The sequence below is a fragment of the Ursus americanus genome, chromosome 3 (genome assembly GCF_024610735.1).
Source record: "Ursus americanus isolate L20-20 chromosome 3, mUrsAme1.1.p, whole genome shotgun sequence".
NCBI classification, from domain to species: Eukaryota; Metazoa; Chordata; class Mammalia; order Carnivora; family Ursidae; genus Ursus; species Ursus americanus.
The window spans coordinates 93,483,059-93,503,891 of record NC_142129.1 but is presented as its reverse complement, the minus strand read 5'-3'; the positions used below and the strand labels follow the sequence as shown (position 1 = coordinate 93,503,891).

General features: G+C 55.2%; 1 protein-coding gene across 3 annotated transcripts in view; it reads left to right on the top strand.

Annotated features, from left to right (window-relative positions):
* The window catches only part of GCK (glucokinase), a 39,399-nt gene that overhangs the window by 15,877 nt on the left and 2,689 nt on the right, over positions 1-20,833 (top strand). The window contains exons 1-7 of one of the 3 annotated variants that reach the window (XM_045793535.2): positions 11,105-11,392; positions 15,172-15,334; positions 15,904-16,058; positions 17,049-17,168; positions 18,275-18,370; positions 18,526-18,625; positions 20,255-20,438. In XM_045793535.2, coding sequence (XP_045649491.1) covers positions 11,345-11,392; positions 15,172-15,334; positions 15,904-16,058; positions 17,049-17,168; positions 18,275-18,370; positions 18,526-18,625; positions 20,255-20,438 — 866 coding nt within the window. In that variant the 5' untranslated portion in view covers positions 11,105-11,344. Of the gene's footprint in view, positions 1-11,104; positions 11,393-15,171; positions 15,335-15,866; positions 16,059-17,048; positions 17,169-18,274; positions 18,371-18,525; positions 18,626-20,254; positions 20,439-20,833 lie in introns of those variants that run through there. The other 2 variants (XM_045793536.2, XM_087861220.1) reach the window with 2 other exon arrangements.

Sequence of the window (20,833 nt, the reverse complement as noted above, 5' to 3'; positions counted from 1 at the left end):
TGTCTGAGGTCAGGTAATTAGCCCTGAGGGAGCTGGAACCATGACTCCAGGTCCCACTGCAAAGGCAGGCTGGCGGTCCCCCGGGGCTCCTGTACCTTCGCACCTCTCCCCCTATTCACCCTACTCTTGGACCCCCGGACTCCTACTCTTCCAGCCTCACCCGCTGCTCTTCCTCTTGTAACTAGGGTATGATAATAAAATTCACCCCTTTACCGTACAGTCTGCTAAGTTTTGTCAGATGTATATGGTTTCATGACCGCCACTACCATCAAGATCCCAAAAAGTTCCCTTGTCCCGCCTCCTTGCTGTCAATCACCCCTCCCACTCCCAGATCCTGGAAACCATGGGTCTATTTTCTGGCTCTTTGGTTTTGCCTTTACTATGTAAATGGAATAATTGAGAACTTCCTCATCTCACCTTAGAAGAAACTGCCAAGCTGCTTTCCAAAGTGAGCTGTGCCATTTTGTATTCCCACCAGCAGTGTTTGAGGTTTCCGGTTGCTACATAGCCTCCTTGACTCTTGGCTTTGTCTGTCTTTTAAACTTCATTCATTCTGGCTGGTATGCGTGGGCATGCCATTGTGGTTTGCATTTGCATTTCACAGACTGATAACGTGTATATTTGTATATACTTATTGAGTATTCTTCACTGAGGCTTTTATAATTGGGGTGTTGTCTTCTTGTTGAATTGTCAGAGATCTTTATATATTGTGAATACAAAGCATTTAATCAGACATGGTTTTGCCGCAAGGTGAGAGTAACTCTACCAGGGTCCTAGTAGGAACCTGGAAGCACGTTCTTCCAAACTGGGTTCACAGCTCTCTACTCCCACTGCCTACACTCTGGCAAGAGCCCCTTGGCTGTCATGGTGGCCTTCCTAAGCTGATGTCCCAGCTGGCCTGTCCTGTCCCCGCTCCTCCAGAGGCAGGATAGTACAGTGAGTGGTAGGAGAGGCTCTGGTGACAGAACCTCGTGTTTGCAGGCTGTAGGAGGGGCGGCTGACCTCTCTGGGGCTTGATGTCTATGCTGCACAGTGCGTGCACGGCTGTGACCATCATCACTGTCCCCCAGCCTTGTCCCTCCTGGGCTCTGCCTTGTAACCTCCTTGCCTCTGGTCACTGTACTGTCACCAGCCACACAGCCTGGCGAATACTCGGCAGTGTCCCAGCTCTGGATCCCTCACACACAGCCCCTGCCTGGCAAGTTTTGTCTACTTGTCAGCTCATTAAATAAGCATCTACTAGGACTTGTCATGGGGGGGCACCTGGGTGGCTCAGTCAGTTAGACATCTGCCTTTGGCTCAGGTCATGATCTCAGGGTCCTGGGATTGAGTCCCACGTCGGGCTCCCTGCTCAGTGGAAAGCCAGCTTCTCCTTCTTCCTCTGGGGCTCCCTCCCTGCTTGTGCTCTTTCGCACTCTCTGTCTCTGTCCAAAAAAAAAAAAAAAAAAAAAAAAGACTTGTCATGGGCCAAACCTTGCATCAGACATTTCCGTGTCCATTTTTTTTTTTTTTTAACTAGCCAGCCAGGTCTAGTGTTCCGGTTAGGGGAAGGTTTTTGGCATCTGTTAAGTTTTTTCTTCTTCTAATCCATCTGGTTAGGCTTTTGTATGTCTTCCTGAGTCGATTCTGGTAATATGTTATTTTAAAAATCATCTCTTTTTCTCCAGATTTAAAAAAAGTATTGAAGCAAGTGGCATATATAACTCATAAAACTTTTCAAGCTCCCTTTCTTATCATTAAAGTTGTTTGTTGGTTACTTCTTTTATCCTTGATCAGATTACCAAGTGTTGGCTATTTTATTGTGCTTTTCCAAGAGTTGGGTTTGGGGTTTGTCAGTCAAGTTAGCCGTTGGTTTTGTTTGTATGTTTTCTGTATCATGCGTTTCTGCTTTTACCATTATTGATGTTCTAATTCTGATTTTCTTTAGGCTTACTTTTTCTCTGAATGTTAGGGCGTTTAGCATCCTGAGAAGCAAGCTGAGCTCGCGGATTTTGTCCTTATTTTCTCTATGTGCATGTGAGGGTATTAAATGTTCCTTTGAGCCCTGCTCTGGCTATTAGCCATACGTTCTGTACTCAGCACACTCATGGTTACTCATTTATAAAGGGTCAGTAACCCAACCCAAACTTCCTGTTTTGCCCAAAGGCCATTCACAACAGCCCCACTTGCTGGGGGTGCATTAGTTCAAGCCGCTCTAAATATCTGTGTTTCTCCAATTGCCTCTGACAGTGTCCTGCTGGGCCCTCTTTGGGGAACGTCCCTGTTTACCTGCCACTTTTCCCTCATATGCAGGGCTGTAGGAATGAGTGTTGAGAAGCCCTGTTCCGAGTGCCAGAACCCCATCAGTGTCCTGCACGGCCTCAAAAGATGCCTACCTCCACCCGCGTTGGCTTGTACTGGTTATTTGCTAGTCTCTCCTGCTAGATTGTAAGGCCCTGGAGAACTAAACATGAGTCACTTCCGTGACCTCAGACCGAGCACGAATCAGGTGCTCAAGAGTGTTAAATACACAAAGGCTTCAAGTCCCTTTCCGATCTCTGTTTTTGGTCATTGATGCCATCATTCTGGGTGTTAATTAAGGCATGTTTAATTGCTGTAACCAATACACCAAAACAGGACATGGATCTGCTCTGTAGTTGTCATTCTTGTGCCCATGATAGCCAAGTGCAGGTGTTAGCCAGCTGATGGGTTTCTCCCCTTCTCCTCCTCATCTGCGTGTAGCCCAGAGAAACGTGAGAAAAAACCCAGAAGAGCCCTTCTCTTCTGAAAAGCCTGGGCCCCGCAAGGGGAAGCATCATTTCTGCTCACATTTCACAGATGCTTCTCACTGCAAGAACCGCAGGCCAGCCGCACGCCTGGCTTGGTTACCACGGGGCATCTGGGCCCACAACTGGCCGTGTCTGTCACAGTCCACTGCAGCCACCACGTGTCCGTGCATGCCTTTCTTCCTTACACACAGAATGCACACTGACTCCTCCCCGAAAGCAGTGACCCAAGATCCCACACGGTCCCCGTACCAGGGGCAGGTGCAGGCATCTCGACAAGGTCTGTCCTTCCTCATTTGTGGGTGTGGGCTGCGTGTCCACAGCCAACATCCCCCGGGGGAAGGGAAGGATGGAGAACAGGGAAGACCGTACCCTGTGGGGAGACTCGGAGGCCCAGGCCCCACCCTGGGGGACATCCTTCTCTGCCTCCCACCCTCTACAAAGGTAAAACCCCTTCTTTCTGATAAAGGGCCCAAGGGTTATTCTGTGGCTTGAGACAGCAAAGGCCTATTCAGGCCACATTCATGGGGTTTGGGGCACTGCAATTCCTCAAAAACTTCCTAGGGGTCTTACCTGTTTGCTCCCAGGCAGTAACTGTAACCAAAACTCTCTCCCAGACACTGTTTTCCTAGCTACTCCTATTTCTTTCTTCTCAGCTTTCAGCCCCTTCTTAGCTTAGTGACATCTCAAACAACAGGTCACGGTAACAAGAGACTTTGCCACGGGGCTGAGACCCTTGTTTACCGAGATGACTGAAGGAGGCTTCTCAAAACACTCTCCAGGCTTACCTGCAGTTTGGGGGGAACTTGGAAGTAGCTGCCTTCCCCAAACCCTGTTCATACCCACGTATCGTCTACAACTGTGCAGGGCGCCTGCTGGGGAGTGTTGCTGAATGAACGAGTGCACGAGTGTGCTTCGGGGGGCATCCCATTTGGGGAAGTCAGAGACATGCTCTTGCCGTAAAAACAGACCAGCTTGTTAGTCCTTCTGTCTTTCTTTCATTGTGGTAAAATACGTAAAACATAAAATTCCCCATTTTAACCACTTTTTAAGTGTGCCAGTCGGTGGTGTTACATTCACAATATTGTGCAGCTCTCACCGCTTTTTCCAAAACCTTCTCCTTGTCCCAGTCAGAAACTCAGTGACTCCCCATCCTTCCCCCCACACTCCCCTGGGAACCACTGTTCTACTTACGGTCACCATGAATTTGTCTATCGTGCTATTTTGTCTAAGCAGAACCCTATGACATCTGTCCTTTGTGTCTGGCCCAGGTCACTTTGCATAATGCTATCATCCGTGGCTCGTGTGTCGGGATTTCATCGCTCTTTAGGACTGAATCGTGTTCTGCTGTAGGGGATACTGCACTTTGTCTACCCATTCACCTGTTAACAGAAAGTGAGGTCACTTCCACCTTGGGGCCGTTGGAGATGATGCGGTCTTGAGTACTGGCGTGCAGGCATCTTTCTGAGTCCCTGGCTTTGGTTCTGTGGGGAATATACCTAGGTGTGTCGTCTCTGGGTAACACGCTGTATCTAACGTTTTGATGATTTCCACAGCAGCTGAACCAACTTGCATTCCCACCAGCAACGTGTGTGGGTTTCACTGTCCCCACAATCTTACCAACACTTCTTTTCATTTTTAACCTAGCCGCCCTCAAAGGGTTGATGTCGTACCTCACGGTGGTTTGGTCTGCATTTCCTGAGTGACTAGCGATCTTGAGCATTTTCTCATGTGCTTACTGTCCACTCCTCTGTCTTCTTTGCAGAAATTCTGCTCAAGTCCTTTGCCCATTTTTAATTTGGGTTGTTTGTCGTTGAGTTGTGAGAGTTCTTATTAAATCCTGCACATCAGACCCTTATCCGATGCAAGATGTGCACAAGTTTTCTCCCACCGAGAAGCCCAGCTGACGGTGTGCTTTCTTGTACAAATTTTTAATTCTGATGAAGTCCAGTTTACCTCTTTTTGGTTTGGATGTCATATTTAAGAAGAATCACTGGCAAACCCAAAGCCATGAAAATTTACACTTATGTTTTCCTCTCAGAATTTTATTGTTTGAGCTTCTTGAATATGTATATTCATGTACTTCATCAAGTTCGGAAAGTTGTTTCCCCATTATTTTTTCAAATACTTTTTCTGCCCCTTTCCATCTCTCAGCACCTGCTGGGACTCCTACAATACTCATGGTGCTATGCTTACTGGTGTCCCACAGGCCCCTTTTTCCTTTCTGCCAGGAAGCCCGGATAGTGCAGTGGCCTTACCTTCATGTTCATTGACTCTTTCTTCCGCCTGCTCAAATCTGCTGTTGCCCCCTCCCACCCCCCTCCCACCCCATGCCAGGATTTTTAAATTTCATTTCAGGTATTGTACTTTTTGGCTTCAGAATTTTTGTGTGGTACCTTTATATAATTTTTTAAAAGAATTTGTTTGTTTATTTACTTATTTATTTATTTATCAGTGAGAGAGCAAGAGAGAGAGCACAAGCAGGGGGAGTGGGAGGCAGAGGGAGAAGCAGACTCCCTGCCGAGCAAGGAGCCCAACTCCAGGCTCGATCCCAAGACCCTGAGTTCAGGACCTGAGCCGAAGGCAGACGCTTAACTACTGAGCCACCCAGGTGTCCCACCTTTATATAATTTCTACTCTTTTTTGTCATTCTCTATCTGTTCATACATCATTCTCCCAACTCCTTTTAGATCTTTATCTGTGTTTTCCGTTAGCTCATCAAACATGTTTAATGTCTTTGACTAGAAATTCCAATGTTTGGGCTTCCTCAGGGAAAATTTCTCTTTTTTTAAACACATTTTTTTAAAGATTTTATTTATTTGTCAGAGAGAGAGAGAGCCCAAGCAGGGGGAGTAGCAGGCAGAGCGGGCAGAACAGGCAGAGGGAGAAGCAGGCTCCCCTCTGAGCAGGGAGCCTGATGGGGGACGCAATCCCTGGACCCTGGGATCATGACCTGAGCCGAAGGCAGATGCCTAACCAAATGATCCACCCAGGCGTCCCCCTCAGGGAAAATTTCTATTAAATTCTTTTTCTCCTGCGAATGAGCCATATTTTCCTCCTTCTTTGTATGCTTTGTACTTTGGGGTTGTTGTTGAGAACTTGACATTTTGAGGCATATCATGTGGCAACTCCAGAGGTTAGATTATCCCCCTCCATAAGGACTGGTTTTCCTGCTTATTCGGGGCTGCAGTTGTCCATTTGTATAGTAACTTTTCCAAATAATTTTCTACAAAGTCTGTATTTCTTTCTTTCTTTTTTAATTTTTAAAAATGTTTTTCAAAGTGTGTGTGTCTCACGTGTGGTCCCTGAAAAAGTTTCTGTTCTGATGTTTCTGTAGTCGGCCTTTGACCTGACAGAGAATTTCTTAAATATCTGGATCAAAAAAAAAAAAAAAAGAAAGAAAAAAAAAAGAAAGAAAGAAAAGAAAAAAGAGAGAGAGAGAGAATATTTAACTGGCATTGTGTTTCTCAGGCTGAAACAGAGGCAAGCTCTGCACTGAGCCCTCAGGGAGCCCAGACAACCGAAGTGCACAACCCCAGGCCCTGGCTGCCAGCCTCCCTCCAGCCAGCTGCTCTCGGGACATGGGTGCTGTCCCCGTGGCCGTGACAGGGATTAGGCGTGGGAGCTGGTTTGGGCATACTGCTCACTCACAAGCCATCAGTAACTTCTTTCCTCAAGCACTCCCCTGCTTGCTGTAACTGTCTGATTGGGCTCCCCAGTTCCCAAATCGTTTATTTTGATCCTTTATTCTAAGTAACGGCTGTTTTGCTGGAGGAACTAATCCTGGAGTGTCCTACTGCACCGTTTTCTGTGACATTACCCCGAATCCTTCTCTTTTCAGAAGAAAAGCCACACTGCCTTAGGGTAAGGCTGGCATCAAAGAGACGGTGCCACCTGCCTGTGTCCTTAGAACACTCCAAAATAATCAGCAGGCACAGGCTGGGAGTCCGGCTTTATACCAGCCGTAGATCTGGAGAATTGGATGGCCTGTGTTCTAAACTCTGACCCAGGGGCTAAAGCGTCCTCTGGGAGCAAAAATAGCTACAAGTTATTGAACAACTTGGACTGCCAAGAATCTTATCTGCATTACCCAGTCGGATCCTCTCAATAGCTCCGTGAGGGAGGTACGCTGTTATCTACACTTCACTGTTGGGAAACTGAAGCACAGGAAATTGAGGGACTTGACCAAGTCCTACAGGCATTGAATGGCAGAGGCAGTCTTCAGACTTTGGGCTGACGACCTCATGCTCCTGTCCTACCCTAGCAATATCCTGCCTCCCCCACATGGGGTCCTGGATGATCCCCTCACTCCGCCTCCCCCTCCCCAGCCAACAGGCAGGATGCTCCTGTTCCCTCCCTCTTACTCTGCCCCTTCCCCTCCCATGGTTCTGGCCTTTGGGCCTCCACCCTGACACCTGGCCCCAGGCCTCCAGCGCCACCCGCTGTCAGAGGCAAACACCGGGCAATGCCAACTGTGGTGGCCGTGACCACTCCCACCCCTGCCCCCTGAAGCTGAGGTCTCTGAACATTTCCAGCCTGGAAGCATCTCCAGAGGCTCTTTCCTGGCCCCTGGGTGTGCTTGGCCCTGCAGGAGCCCTCCATCTTGTCAAGACTAACGTGCCAGCACACCTAAAGTCAGGCCGAGCTGGGGATGAATCCCAGCCACATCACTTGCAGCTGTGGAATCTTTGAAGTCCCTTCACTGCTCTGGGCCTCAGTTTCCCGATTTAAATGGCAGCCCTAAGCTCACAGGTCAGTTGTGATCCACATAAAGCGTCGGCACAGCAGGCAGCGTGTGGAGGCCACTGGGTGCTCGTTATCGTGACCCGAGTATGGGCTGCTGTCTCTAGGCTCATTTCCTCCTTGCCTTTGTGCCTGACATCCTGGCCACACTGCCTGACGTTGTCCTACCCCCAGGCCCCGGCCTCCCTCACACAAGGGCACAGCCCATCTACCCTGCAGTAAGCAAACACTTGCGACACCATGCTGACCTCTAGGCCCCGTTGCATCAGTGCAGGTGAGTGCCCGCACAGGTGCCCAGTTGGTGCTGAGGGCCACCAGGCCTGGGGGTGGGGTGGGGCTGGCATGCCAGGCTCTCGGGTTCCCAGCCCCATTTTCTATCCCACTGGAACACGAGGTCTGGAAAGTTCCAATTTAACTGTGAAACTCCATCCTTCAGAGTCTGGGCCTCAGAGCTTCTGGGCAAACATGGCAGATGAGGCCTAACTACCTTTTTTGTTTTGTGAACTTTATTTGAAGGGGCGCCTGGGTGGCACAGCGGTTAAGCGTCTGCCTTCGGCTCAGGGCATGATCCCGGCGTTCTGGGATCGAGCCCCACATGAGGCTCCTCCGCTATGAGCCTGCTTCTTCCTCTCCCACTCCCCCTGCTTGTGCTCCCTCTCTCACCAGCTGTCTCTATCTCTGTCAAATAAATAAATAAAATCTTTAAAAAAAAAATATTTCTTGGGGTGCTTGAGTGGCTCAGTCGGTTGAGCGTCTGAGTTTTGGTTTGGGCTCAGGTCATGATCTCAGGGTTCTGAGACAGAGCCCCACATCAGGCTCCATGGTCAGTGTGAAGTCTGCCTGGGAATCTTTATCTCCCTCTCCCTCTGCCCACCCCCCCGCTCACGTGCCCCCCCCAAGATACATAGATGTTTAAAAATATATATTTGTCTATGACTCATCCATTGCAGAAAAGCGTAGGAAATACAGATAAGCAAAAAAGAAAATAAAAGCACTCCTATTTCCACCATCAAGATAATTACTCTTATCATTTTGTTCTATTTCCTCCCATGTCTGTATTATATGTAGTGTATACATCTATATGACAAAAATGGATCCTGCTGTATTTCCTAACCATTTTCCCTCTGTATTAGTCAACTCTTGCTGTATTAGTCAACTCTTGCTACCTCAGAACTTCGTGGCTTGAGACAACAAGTCTTTATTACCTTACACAGTGTCTGTGGGTCAGGACTCCAGGCGTGGTGCAGCTCGGGGGTTCTGGCTCGGGGTTTCGTGAGGTTGCAACCCAGAAGCCGGCCGGGGCTCCATCATCTGAAGGCTCGACTGGGGCAGGTGGATCTGCTCCCAAGGTGGTGCACTCACCTGCCTGGCAAGTTGGAGCTGAACCATTGGCTGGAGGCCTCAGATCTTCTCAGTAGCCCTCCCCGTAGAACCAGACTGTCCTCACACTGGCTTCTCTCAACGTGAAGAATCCAAGAGACAGCAAGGCGGAAACCACCATGTCTTTGATGGCCTAGCCTCAAAGGTCGCACTCTGTCATTTCTGCAATATCCTATTAGTTACACAGGCTAGGCCTACTCAGCATAGGTGGGGACCCCACGGGGGCAGATAACAGAGGGGGGGCTCACTGGAGGCCCTGATGGCGGGTAGCCACCACATTCCTTTCGCAGGATGTCAGGGACATCTTTCCGTGCTAGCGGAGGCAGATCAATCTTATTATTTTTAATGACTCATAAATGTTGCATAATTTATCGAACTGATTCCCTGTAGCTGGATATGAGGCTTATGGGCCATTTTTTCATCCTGGAATCTCCACCACTGAACTTGTCAGATTATTTCCTAGAGGTAAATCAAGAAGAAAATGAAATCGTGCCTGTTGCCCTCGCTTCATGAGTGGCCAAGGGGTGAGAATATTGGCTGGAACACAGAGCGAGGTCCCCGGGATCCCGCTCTTTCTCCCCGGTAAATGGGGAGCTCACTCTCTACCAAAACATCCCAGCGCATGGTCAGGCAGTTCTGTGTTGTCATTGTTTTTAACAAACCCTAAGCAGAAACTATGTTCCTCCATCCTCTTTAGGACCTCCCTTGAGATACCAAAGACTCTAAGTATGTGCCTCTTAAACCATTTACTCTGAGGTCCAACCTGTCCTGGACCCTCTTCTCTGGACAGGTCAGACCCTCACCTGAAGCCCAGAGCCACCGATGTCACCTCCCCATCTAAAGAGGAAGCAGTGAGATGGGGCAAGTGATGGGCCCACAGGAGGGCTGGTATAAGGACTGGGAGTCTGGCTTGGCAAGAATGCCTAGTGTGGGGAAGTGGGGACCCCTTCCTGCGCTACTGTTGCCGCAGAATGCAGGGAAGGGGCCCAGGGAAAGGCCTCTGGGGAAGGATGCTTGCAGCGGAAGTCCAACAAACGAGAAAGGGGGCCCGCGTGCCCCAGCCCTTGTCCACTCCAGCCTCCCCGAGGAGAGGGCTGGAGGATTTTGAGCCTCTTCTCAGGGGCTATGTGCTCGCTCCAGGAGAAGGGCAGCTGCTTCTTCACCTGGCTGGTCCAGAAGGAACCCTTCCACCCCCCATCCAAACCCAGGATGAGCCCCATCACAGCACACGCAGAAAAAACGGTGGCTCAGAGCCAGGGGCTGGTAGGTCAGTGACCTGTCACAAGTGGGTCTGGTGAAGGTGCTTTTGCTCTATTTTAGGAAAGGGATCGATCGTGTCAAGGGTTTTCTTCAGGGTGACCACACTAGCCATTGGCGGGAGAGTCTGGCATTCTGTCCATCCACCATCCCCACCCTAACCACTGCAGAACTCCTGCTAATTTTAGCAGGGCCTGGCAGGTGCCAGCGTGTGGCGTGTCCGGGGCGTAGCAAGTTCACTCCCCACAAGGACTGGGTCGGAGGGGAGGGGGAGAAGTGGGAGGAGTGGGGGAGGCTGCTTGCTGTTCAGCACCCAGAGCGAGCTCCCGCCTGGACCTCTACTGCCCAAAACCCAAGAATGATCTGCCGACCTTTAGAGGCAGACCCAGGTTTACAGTTTATAAGACCTGACAAAAGCAAGCATTTTTCACTTGCTGGGGGCCGGCCCTGGGCCAGGGGCAGCCGACTGGGGTGGCGTCCCACCTCCCAGTCTCGAAGATGCCCTCTTTCCTTCCCTGCCCCTCCCCAGTCCCCTGGCCCAAATGAGGGATTGAGCACAGCCCCCCCCCATCAATCCTGCGGCCTCATTGACCAAAGGGACACGGGCACCAGATTTGAGAGGGGTGGGGCAGAGAAGGGGAGGGGGAGTGCCTTTTGCATCCTGTGGATGGGGGGGGCAGGGTCTCTTCCGGCCTTCCTGAAAATCTGTCCGGGATTCCTGTGGCTGCAGTCTGACCTGAAGGGCCAGGACCTGGGGTGGGGTGGGGGGGCCTCCCTGTGCGCGGGGCTCTTCACTGCACTTTCCTGCCCACCCCCCTCCGGCAGTGTGGCGACCACCAGCCCTGGCACCTCCAAGGACTGGAAGGCAGATAGACTAGTTCTGTCCCCTCCCCGGAACCTGCGGGCAGCTAATCCCCACACCCACCGGGGTGCAGAGAGCATGGGCACCGCCCCCTGGCCTTGTCCCCTCGGCTCTGGTCAGCCCTGACCCTGTGCAGTCCTCCTTTGCCCTTCAGCCCCACCTGACCTGGTGGCAGTGAGCAGAGTATTTCAACAGCAGCTGGCTGAGCGCTCTCCCTGCAGAAGCACTCACCTGCACAGGTGGGCCTCGGTCTCCAGGCTGCAGCCCAGCCCTGCACCTCAGCAGGCCGGAGCATCTCCACCTCCCCAAAAAACCTACCTCTTGGCCCCTCAGAGAGATGGCGATGACTGCCACAAGAATCCAGGCCCAGCCAGCCTCGAATCTGGTAAGGACCATCCCAGAGGGAGAGAGAGTGCTTCCCCCCCCACACCATGCACGGGGGGTGGGGGGGCAGTTTGGCACTGGACCCCTGCAAGGAGGCATTCAGGCTGAGGGGCAGCTGGGCCTGTCACTGATGCCCTCCCCACGGCCCCCTCCTGACACCCACGGTCCAGACTTTCCAGGAGGGGTCTGTAGGGTTGGCGTCTTCTAGGGCCCTCGCTCCTGGAGCTGACAAGGCCAGACTGTCCCCTGAGCTCAGGCCTCACACAGCCATCTGCCACTTGGTACCAATGTCCCCTCAGCTAACAGACATGCCAACATGCTGAGACCAAGCTTCTGGTTTTCCCACCCCACCCACCCCATCTCAGGGAATGACACCTCTCCGGGTGCCCAAGCATCAGTGTGTAGACAGTCCTCAAAGCCCCAGGCCTGGACAAGGTCATCGGGTGTCAGGTTGGAAGCGAGCAGGAGGGGTCAGGCTGTGTGGGTGGGGATGATGGGGGTTACATCTGGGGGGCTCAGCTGGCAGGATGCCTGCCCCCTCTATGCAGTGTTCATTGCTCTGGGACCTCCTCCCCAGCACCCAGAGAAGAAGGCAGGATACCTAGGGGTGCCTCTACTTGACAGATGAGGACACTGAGGGGAAGACCCGAAGGCCCTTTCTACCCCAGCACAGTCCTGGGAGGCCAGCCTGTATGGAGCTGTGGGCCCCTGAGGACCAGGGAATGAGGTCCTTGCACAAATGCCTGGATGACCTGTGGGTTCCAGCACCTGGCCCCGTCTCTAGCGGCCAGTGTGAGCCTGTCATGGGTCCAGCGGCAGCCTGGGTCCTATGCTTCTGGGATCTCAGGTGGCTGTGGATACACAATGGGTGACCCTGGGCCAGTTGCTCACATGTTCCTGGGGTAAAGGATCCCTGGGCCGGGAGCCCAGACCTGCCCTGAGCACCAGGAGAACCAGGCAGGAGAGCCCCTAATTCAGAGAGCACTGGGCAGCCTGCCTATCTGCCCTGCGGAGCCCAGGCCGGGGCACGAGAAGCCCTGCTTGGAGCCTGGGGGTGACACTCAGGCAAGAGACCACCCCCTCATGCTTGGATGTAGCCATGAGCCCCAATGATGTGTCCTGTGACCGCCTGGCAAGTGGGGGGTGGGGGGTGGTTGTGGGAGGAAGGGGGGAGAGGCTCTGTCTGAGCTTTGTTTGTCCCCCAAGGTCTGGGGTGGGGAGGGGGGAACAGGCAGCTTCTCAGGGCTCATCGGGCGGCACCCGGCCTTTCCCAGCAGGTCCTTTAGGCCAGCTTGACTGACCCAGCAGGACACTTGCAGGAGACTTGTGTGGCTGGCTCTAGGCCCAAAGCGGGTCAGGAGGTAGCCCAGTGGGAGGTGGGGCTCGGAGCTGGCGCCCTAGGTGCAAACCTGGAGCCCTGGGCTGGGGAAGGCGTGCCGGAGTGCTCAGCTTCCTCTCTGAAAGAAAGGGGGCTCCTACAGTACTTGCGTCCTGGGGTGATTCCTCATGATAAGGGCAAACCGGGGGTGCCCTGAGCAGGGCCTGGCACCCAGGGCCTGCTCCTGGGCAGGCTGCAAGAGCTCTGTGAGGCAGACTCCCACCCCGTGACTTGAGCCCCACCCATGTCCCCCAGACACATGGTCCTGGGGGTTGAGGGGGCTGCACAGATCCGAGCCCCCTCTTCGCAGGGTTGCAGCGATGCATGTGAGGAGGAGGCTTGCACCCACCCCAGAGGTCACTCCTCACAGTGAGAGGCAAGGTGTGTCGGAAGCCAGTGTCAGTGGGGGGGCCACCTAGAGGAACCTCCCAGCAGCACCCCTCCCCCACCTGTACACACCGAGGAACAGGAAATGCACACAGTATGGGGGTCCAGGGGGCGTGGGTCCCCCACAGTCCTGTGGTGTGGACAGTGCTGGACCCTACAGAGCCTTGCCTGGGCAGGGCCCAGCATGAGGGCGGGTGACCAGGTGTCTCCTGCACACACCCCCACTGCCAGGGACAGGCTCCCCCCCACGCACCCTGCCCAGGTGGGTGGCCTCCCCACAGCCCCAGCGAGAACGCAGCCCTGCTTTTGCAGAAACACTGCCAAACCCAGATTTGTCTGTTGTACAAGTGTCTTTATTTAAATGTTGGCAGCAAACTTAAGCTTTTGAGAGTGTTGTACAGGACAAGTGAGATCCACAGCCAGATGCAACTTTATGGATAGAATGGAATCATCTCACCCTTCCACTCCTGCTGTGTGCTGTCCCGGCAGGTGTCCCTGCAGGGATGGGACATCCCGGGGCAGATGTGGGGTCTTTCTGAGTCCCTGTGTGCCCGTATGTGCTTCCAGGACCCTTTCTACAGAACGGATTCTTGGAGAGAAATGACTAGGTTGAAATTAAATGTTGCTAGGGACCCCAGGTTGCCCTCTGACCCAGTGGTAAGAGGCTGTGTTGTCTTACATCCGGTCCCTCTGGACACTTCTGTCTCCGGGGAGACACCCAGCCCGGCAGCCTCTCGGGGACTTCAGACAGCACCTCTGGTGCGTGCGGCCCTGGGTGCCAGGCATGAGGCACGCGGCTGCAGGCAGCTCACAAGAGGCTTCTGCGAGCCTGGGCTCTTCTCGAAGCCGCTGCCGGCACCTCCTCCCAGCCTACGGAGGAGGCACGGCAGGTGGGGTGTTAGTGTTTCTACTCCTTGCTGGCACATTTTACATTTGAAAGCGTGTGAAAGACAGACAGAGGGGGCCAGCCTGTGGCTGCGGGCCTCTGAGAACACCTGGATTGTTCTGCCAAGGAGGAGGGCGTCTCTGGGGCTGCGCTCCCACCCGGCCCCAGAGCTGCAGAATGGCTTGGCAAACACCAGTGCTTGGTTGTGTGTGCTTTGTCACGGACTCTGTCAGTCCCATCCCTTTGTGACCTTCCTTGGGTTTAAACTATAAGTGCGGGGACGCGGTCCCTAAGGAAGGACCTGTATCCATTAGGAAGGCTGTCGGCTGTAGGGAACCAAAAACCTGGCTTAACTATGGCTTCCAGTGATTCATGTTTGCTCCCACAACCAGCACATGGAGGTGGGAGGGTCCAGAGCTGGCCAGCACCTCGGGGCCAGGCTGCTCTGCCTCTCTTCCCATCATCCTGAACCACCAACAGCCTCGTCTCTTCATTGTCACAGGACAGCTGCTACAGTGCCGGCCATCACACTCTTACACCACCGTGTTCACACTTTCAGAGTGTGAGCTTCCCAGGAAGGGAAGATCCTGCTAAAATCAGACACCTCTTTCCCTGTCATTGGCCAGAACTGGGCTACATGCCTGGCACGAAACCGAACCACCAGCAAAAGGGCTGTCCCATGGGCTGGGGAGGGGCTGCCTTGCTTAAGAGAGCACACTGGCCCATTTATTCCCTCAGTGTTAATTCTGGTGGCAGAATGACCAGATCTTTGTGACAGGCCAGCTGCCCGCTGACCTCCAGACAGGCTCTTCCCGCCACGTCTCACCCACTCTGCTGGTTGGTGCCTTCCTCCTCCCCCTAGCGGGCGTCCGAGCTACGGAGAGGGGCTGCCACATCTGCCTTCGCCCCTCCCCTTCCAGCGTGCCTCAGGACGCACGTGCTTAGGGGCTACTCTTGGACCGCTACTGCCCTAGCTCTTCAGCTGGTTTTAATGGGGAATTTGAACTGAGGGGTCATCTCGGACCCAGGGCCAGAGAGCAAAGGAGACCCCCCTGTGGGTGGGGGACGCCCGCGAGTTGGGGCCTCCAGGCCTCCGGCCCACGCAGCTGCTCCCCCCACCCCTGCGCAGGCGGAGCAGATCCTGGCGGACTTCCAGCTGCAGGAGGCTGACCTGAAGAAGGTGATGCGGCGGATGCAGAAAGAGATGGCGCGGGGCCTGCGGCTGGAGACCCACGAGGAGGCCAGCGTGAAGATGCTGCCCACCTACGTACGCTCCACCCCGGAGGGCTCAGGTACGCCGCCCCGGGCGGGCAGGGAGGCGCCCCGCACGGCAGCCGGCGGCTCCTCCTTGGGAGGCAGCCGGCCCCAGGCCCCAGCAGGGAGAGGCCCCCAGGTCCTCGCTCATGGCTCGGACTGTCCCCAGAGACCCCAGTCTGGCCCTCCCCACGTCGGCCCCGACACAGGCTGATTCTCACCCCGAGCTCCCCCGCCCCAGCCCTGGGGTCTTTGCCCCCGCCTCCCGAAAATGGGCCGTGTGCATCTCACAATATGAAACTCGTTCTCCAGGGTCCGTGGGGGGAACCCCCGCCCAATCCTGAGTCTGGGCCATTTCACTCGGTCTTCACTGGAGACCTGGGCTTGGGATGGTTTCGGTCCAAGGCAGGGAATTCCCACCGAGTTCCCCAGTTCACCTTTGACCCCACCCACAGTTGACGCTAGGGCCCCCCCAGATGCCTGGCGTCAGCAGCCCCCGGTCCAGCCCCTCTGATTCCCCCCCACTCCCTCCTCTCCTTCTCTCCCTGGTCTTGGGGTCCTGCCGGGCAGTGCCCCGAGGCTGATGCGCTTCTCCCTGTGGCTGCAGAAGTCGGGGACTTCCTCTCCCTGGACCTGGGCGGCACCAACTTCAGGGTGATGCTGGTGAAGGTGGGGGAGGGCGAGGAGGGGCAGTGGAGTGTGACAACCAAGCATCAGATGTACTCCATCCCCGAGGACGCCATGACTGGCACCGCTGAGATGGTGAGCCGCGGGCCAGGGGCTGGGGGCCGGGGGGCCGGGGATCCAGTCTGCCCAGGATCTCTGAGCTCGCTAGTCCTGGTGGGAGGGCCCACCTGTCTACCAGGGCCAGGGCACCTGTGGGCAGGAGAGCCAGCCAGCCTCTGAGGGCCCAGGGAGGCAGCCGAGAGGCCTGCCTGGACCACCACCAGGCACGGCCACAGCAGGTCACCTCCCTGCCCAGTTTCCCAGAAGGATCACTCATGGGACAGGGCAGCTGAGAGAACACGCTGGTCCAAGCAGGCAGCACACAGCCCATACGTTCCGCCTTCTCCCTATGTGTCCCCCCCTCACCTGCCACCAGCAGGGACGCCAACTGGGGTGACTGCAGTCCTGATAGCTGCCCAGGCGGGAATGCTACCCTGCCCGTGGGGAGGGCTCAGGAGAGGGTATAGAATTACAAGGAGCCCTCCGGGGAGGCGGGTGGAGGCAGAGGCCATCCCCTGGGGGCCAGGGTTTCAAGGCAGGAGTCCAGTGGCAGCCTGGTCCTCGCCACACCCCTGCATGCCGTCGGACTGGCCGTGAATCAAGGCAGCGGGGGTGGTGTGGATGCCTCATGGGGACCCAGCACCCAGCAGGGCACTCAGCAATACCCAGTTCTGTGGTCGGACCCACACTAGCAGGGTAGGGGTTAGTCCTCAGCAGGGCCGGGCTTGGGGCGGCCAGGACACCTGGAGGCCGTGAAGGACACTCTGGGTGGTAGAGACAGAAATCCGAGTGATGGCCACAGCCATGCCTCTGTCCGAAGTCTACAGCTGATGTCACGGGGTCCAGTGAGAGGGACAGGCTGACAGCACACAGCTGGGCTGGGGACCAGACCAGTCCTAGTGTCACGCTGTCCCAGCGGCAGCAGCACTCAGGACAGGGAAGCCAAGGGCAGGCTTGGAGGCCGTGTTCTCCCGGGACCCACAGTGGGGCGCTGTGGCCAACGGGCAGCTTGGGTGTGTCTTCCAGCTCTTCGACTACATCTCTGAGTGCATCTCCGACTTCCTGGACAAGCATCAGATGAAGCACAAGAAGCTGCCCTTGGGCTTCACCTTCTCCTTCCCCGTGAGGCATGAAGACATAGACAAGGTGGGGCCAGGTCGGGGGGTGCACGCATTCCCCAGAGAAAGACGCCCCAGGAACTGCCCGTGCCTTCAAATGCAGCCCCGTGTTGGGAAAGAGCCTGGGGTTCAACCCGTGCCTCTGTCACTCACCTTTTGTGAGACTTTGGGAAACGGAGAGACAGCTGACTCCGTTTGCCCAAAGTCCCCAGAGCCCGGTGAGGCCGGTAGGATTAGGCTGAGCAAGCGGGAAGAGGGTGCTGGCAGGTAGCTAGACGCCAGCGCAGCCATGTGACGCTGGGGCCACAGGCAGGACTGTGCGGGGGCCGAGGCTCCACCTGCCACAGTCATGCACATACACGCACGCACACAACTTAGACACATACACACGTGCATATCCATGCACACGGCCATGGAGAAGTGAGCCAAACGCGCACCTATATGCACACACAGGTCAATCATATATACACTTCAACACACTCAATTCTACGTGTGCGTACACGATACATGCATACACACGTGTGTGCATGATACACATATCACTTCTGTGTGTGCAGGATACGTGCATACACATATGTGTGCATTATACACACACGCACACACATCAATTCCACGTGTGTGTACAGGGTACATGCATACACACGTATGCATTATACACATGTGCACGCATCAATTATACACACATACACATGTGTATAAATTACACACACGTCTACATACATCAGTTATAAATACATACAAAATAGATACGACCTCTCGGAGATAGTCAGTGCAGTGCTCCTTGGTTCTCCAAGCCCGGGCGCCACGGTGCAGGAAGGACAGGGACAGGCCGGCTGCTCCGGGGCACGGGGAGACTGTCCAGGAAGGGGTGACGCCACTATTGCTTACCCTTTTCCACTTGGGTGTACTTGGGGGGAGGAACCCCAACGTTATACAGGTCCGTTTCCTCCGGACCTCATCCTTCCTCTGGGTGATGCCCCTGGGCTTTCCATTAGAAACACTCTCACATGGGCAGAAATAGAAGTATTCATAGAGTCGTCTCCAACACTTCTCAAAGCCATGGTCTGCTGAGCAGGACGCCTTCACGCTGCCCCCAGCGGTCGTCAGCAGCCGCAGGCCCTCCTCTTCCCTCAGGGCATCCTCCTCAACTGGACCAAGGGCTTCAAAGCCTCGGGAGCAGAAGGGAACAACATCGTGGGGCTCCTCCGTGACGCCATCAAACGGAGAGGGGTGAGGCACCCCCTGATCGCCCTGGGAACCCGCCTTCCCTCCGGCCACGATGCCAGGGACGGCCTCCGGGGCATCCCTCCCCTGGCTGGATGAGCCCAGAGCGGCCCGAGCTGACCCCCCAGCCCCATCACTGCTGCCTCTGGGCCTCTTGGCAGGACTTTGAAATGGACGTGGTAGCGATGGTGAACGACACGGTGGCCACGATGATCTCCTGCTACTACGAAGACCGCCGGTGTGAGGTTGGCATGATTGTGGGTAAGGATTCCCGCCCTGCTCTCTCCGGGGGCCTCAGTGGCACAGCGCCTCTGCCTGCCTTTGTCTCCGGCCCCGAGGCGCGAGGGCCGAGAGTACCAGGCCAGGGATCATGGTCAGAGTAGGGCCCCTTGTGCCAGCTGTGGACCCCACAGGTGACAGGGTGTGGGGCGGTCTTGGGGAGATGCAGGGGACGTCCTGAATGCAGCTAGTATAGCCAACACTTGCAAGTCCCTGCATCACACAGTGTACGGGCTACAGGTCCGCCTGGCCCATCAGGATTTCATTAACTCCCCTTGTCTGGTAAATTGACCAAACTGGACAGATTTGTGGAAGAGGATAAGCACAGGTGGCATCATTCCCCACCCCCACCCCTGCCGGAAGGTCTTCCCATCCCTCCCCAAAGTGAAGGCTAGGAAGGGAGCCGCACCGGCCCCAGAGGGCCTCAGCCTTTCCCAGGAGCTCCTGAGCGTCAGTTATCTCCTGGGCACACAGGCATGTGAGCACTTTTCTGCTGTCTCCGGGCTCTGGCTCCCCAGAAAGTCAGTGGCGAAGTTGTTTGCTTCGCTGGGCCCCTCAGAGCCAGCCCTGACCCTGACTGCCCATCTGTGCTCACAAACCCGTCTCCAACAACCCATCCACACCCTCAGCTGCTGCCTGACCTCGCTCCGTCCCTCCTCCCGTTGCTCACATCTCCTCCTGGAGTCTGCTCTCCTGGCTGCCCCCTTCAGAGCTGCCTGGTGCAACTGAGTCGGGGCACGGCTCCCCAAGACACCCTGTCTTGGCGTCTGAGCTCTGCACCCCTGCCTCGAGCACACCCCTGCTGGAGCAGAGATGGCCGAGGGTGGCCTGGGCTCACGTCTGCCCTGCAAACACTCTGCTCAGTGCTTAAAAACGTCTTTATGATAATGACCAAGATCCAAAAATTGGGAGATGCACATCAAAGTCCGGATTTCCGGGGTTTTTTTCCCACACACGCACCAAAAAAATGGGAAGGCCCTGCCTCACTGCGGGGCAGGTCCACTGGCCAGCATTAAAGCTGACGTCCCTGATGGTGTTAAGGGCACGCTGCCCATGCTGTGACACTCAGAAACCATTTCGAAACGTCATAATTTCTCAGCAAAGGACATCACGTGTTCACTTTGCAAGGGACTCTGCAAATTACAAATTCCATAGCCAGTACCACCTGTAGTCCCAGGGACCCAGGCTGTGTCTTACTCACCTCGGGGTGCCCCCAAAACAGGGCACAGGACAGGGAAGCTCAAAGACATGTACGTAAAGCTGGCAAAACTAGTTGGCAAAGCACTTTGACACGTTTCACTCCATCCTCCTAAGTACGCAGGTAACATTACCATCCCCTACTGGGGGTGAGGAACAGCCCAGAGAGATGGGCTCATCAACGCCAGGTCACACAGCAAACCCAGGTCCTTCAGTGCCTGGGAGAGCCGGCTTTCTACTTCACCAGGCCAAGCAGGGGTGGGTGTGGCAGCAAGTTAGCAGGGAAGCTAGGGTGGTAGGGGGCTGCCTGCAGGGGTGCAGGTGAAGAGAATCAGGAGAGGCGGGCTCCCAGGACTGCAGCCCCTGCTCCACACACCCTGCCCCCCGTGGGGCCTGACCCCGCGGTCCCCACAGGCACGGGCTGTAACGCCTGCTACATGGAGGAAATGCAGAACGTGGAGCTCGTGGAAGGGGACGAGGGCCGCATGTGCGTCAACACCGAGTGGGGTGCCTTTGGGGACTCTGGAGAGCTGGACGAGTTCCTGCTGGAGTATGACCGCGTGGTGGATGAGAACTCCCTGAACCCCGGCCAGCAGCTGTAAGGACCACCCCCGCTGCCCCGCTCCCGCCCTGCTCAGGCAGGCAGATAATGGGCTTGTTTTTAAACAACTCTGGGGAAAAGCAAACCAAGCTGGCTCCTCCCTCCTTGCACTCACCGGCCCCCTGTGAACCCGGAACAGTGAGAGCCCTGAAGGTTTAGTCCCCAAAAAGAGGGTCTGTGGACAGATGGGCCAGGATCACCTCCCTCCCGGCAGGTGACCACGGCATAGGGAGGCTCTGAGACCCCCCAAGGAACGTTCACCGGGTTCAACCCAGAGTTCCCTGGAGGAGACATCTGTCCACGTTCACAGAATGAACAGTAGTGTTTCGCGGACTGATGTGGTTTGGCCTGGAAGGCTTGAGAACCAGCCCGCACAGGGCTTGTCCTAAGAT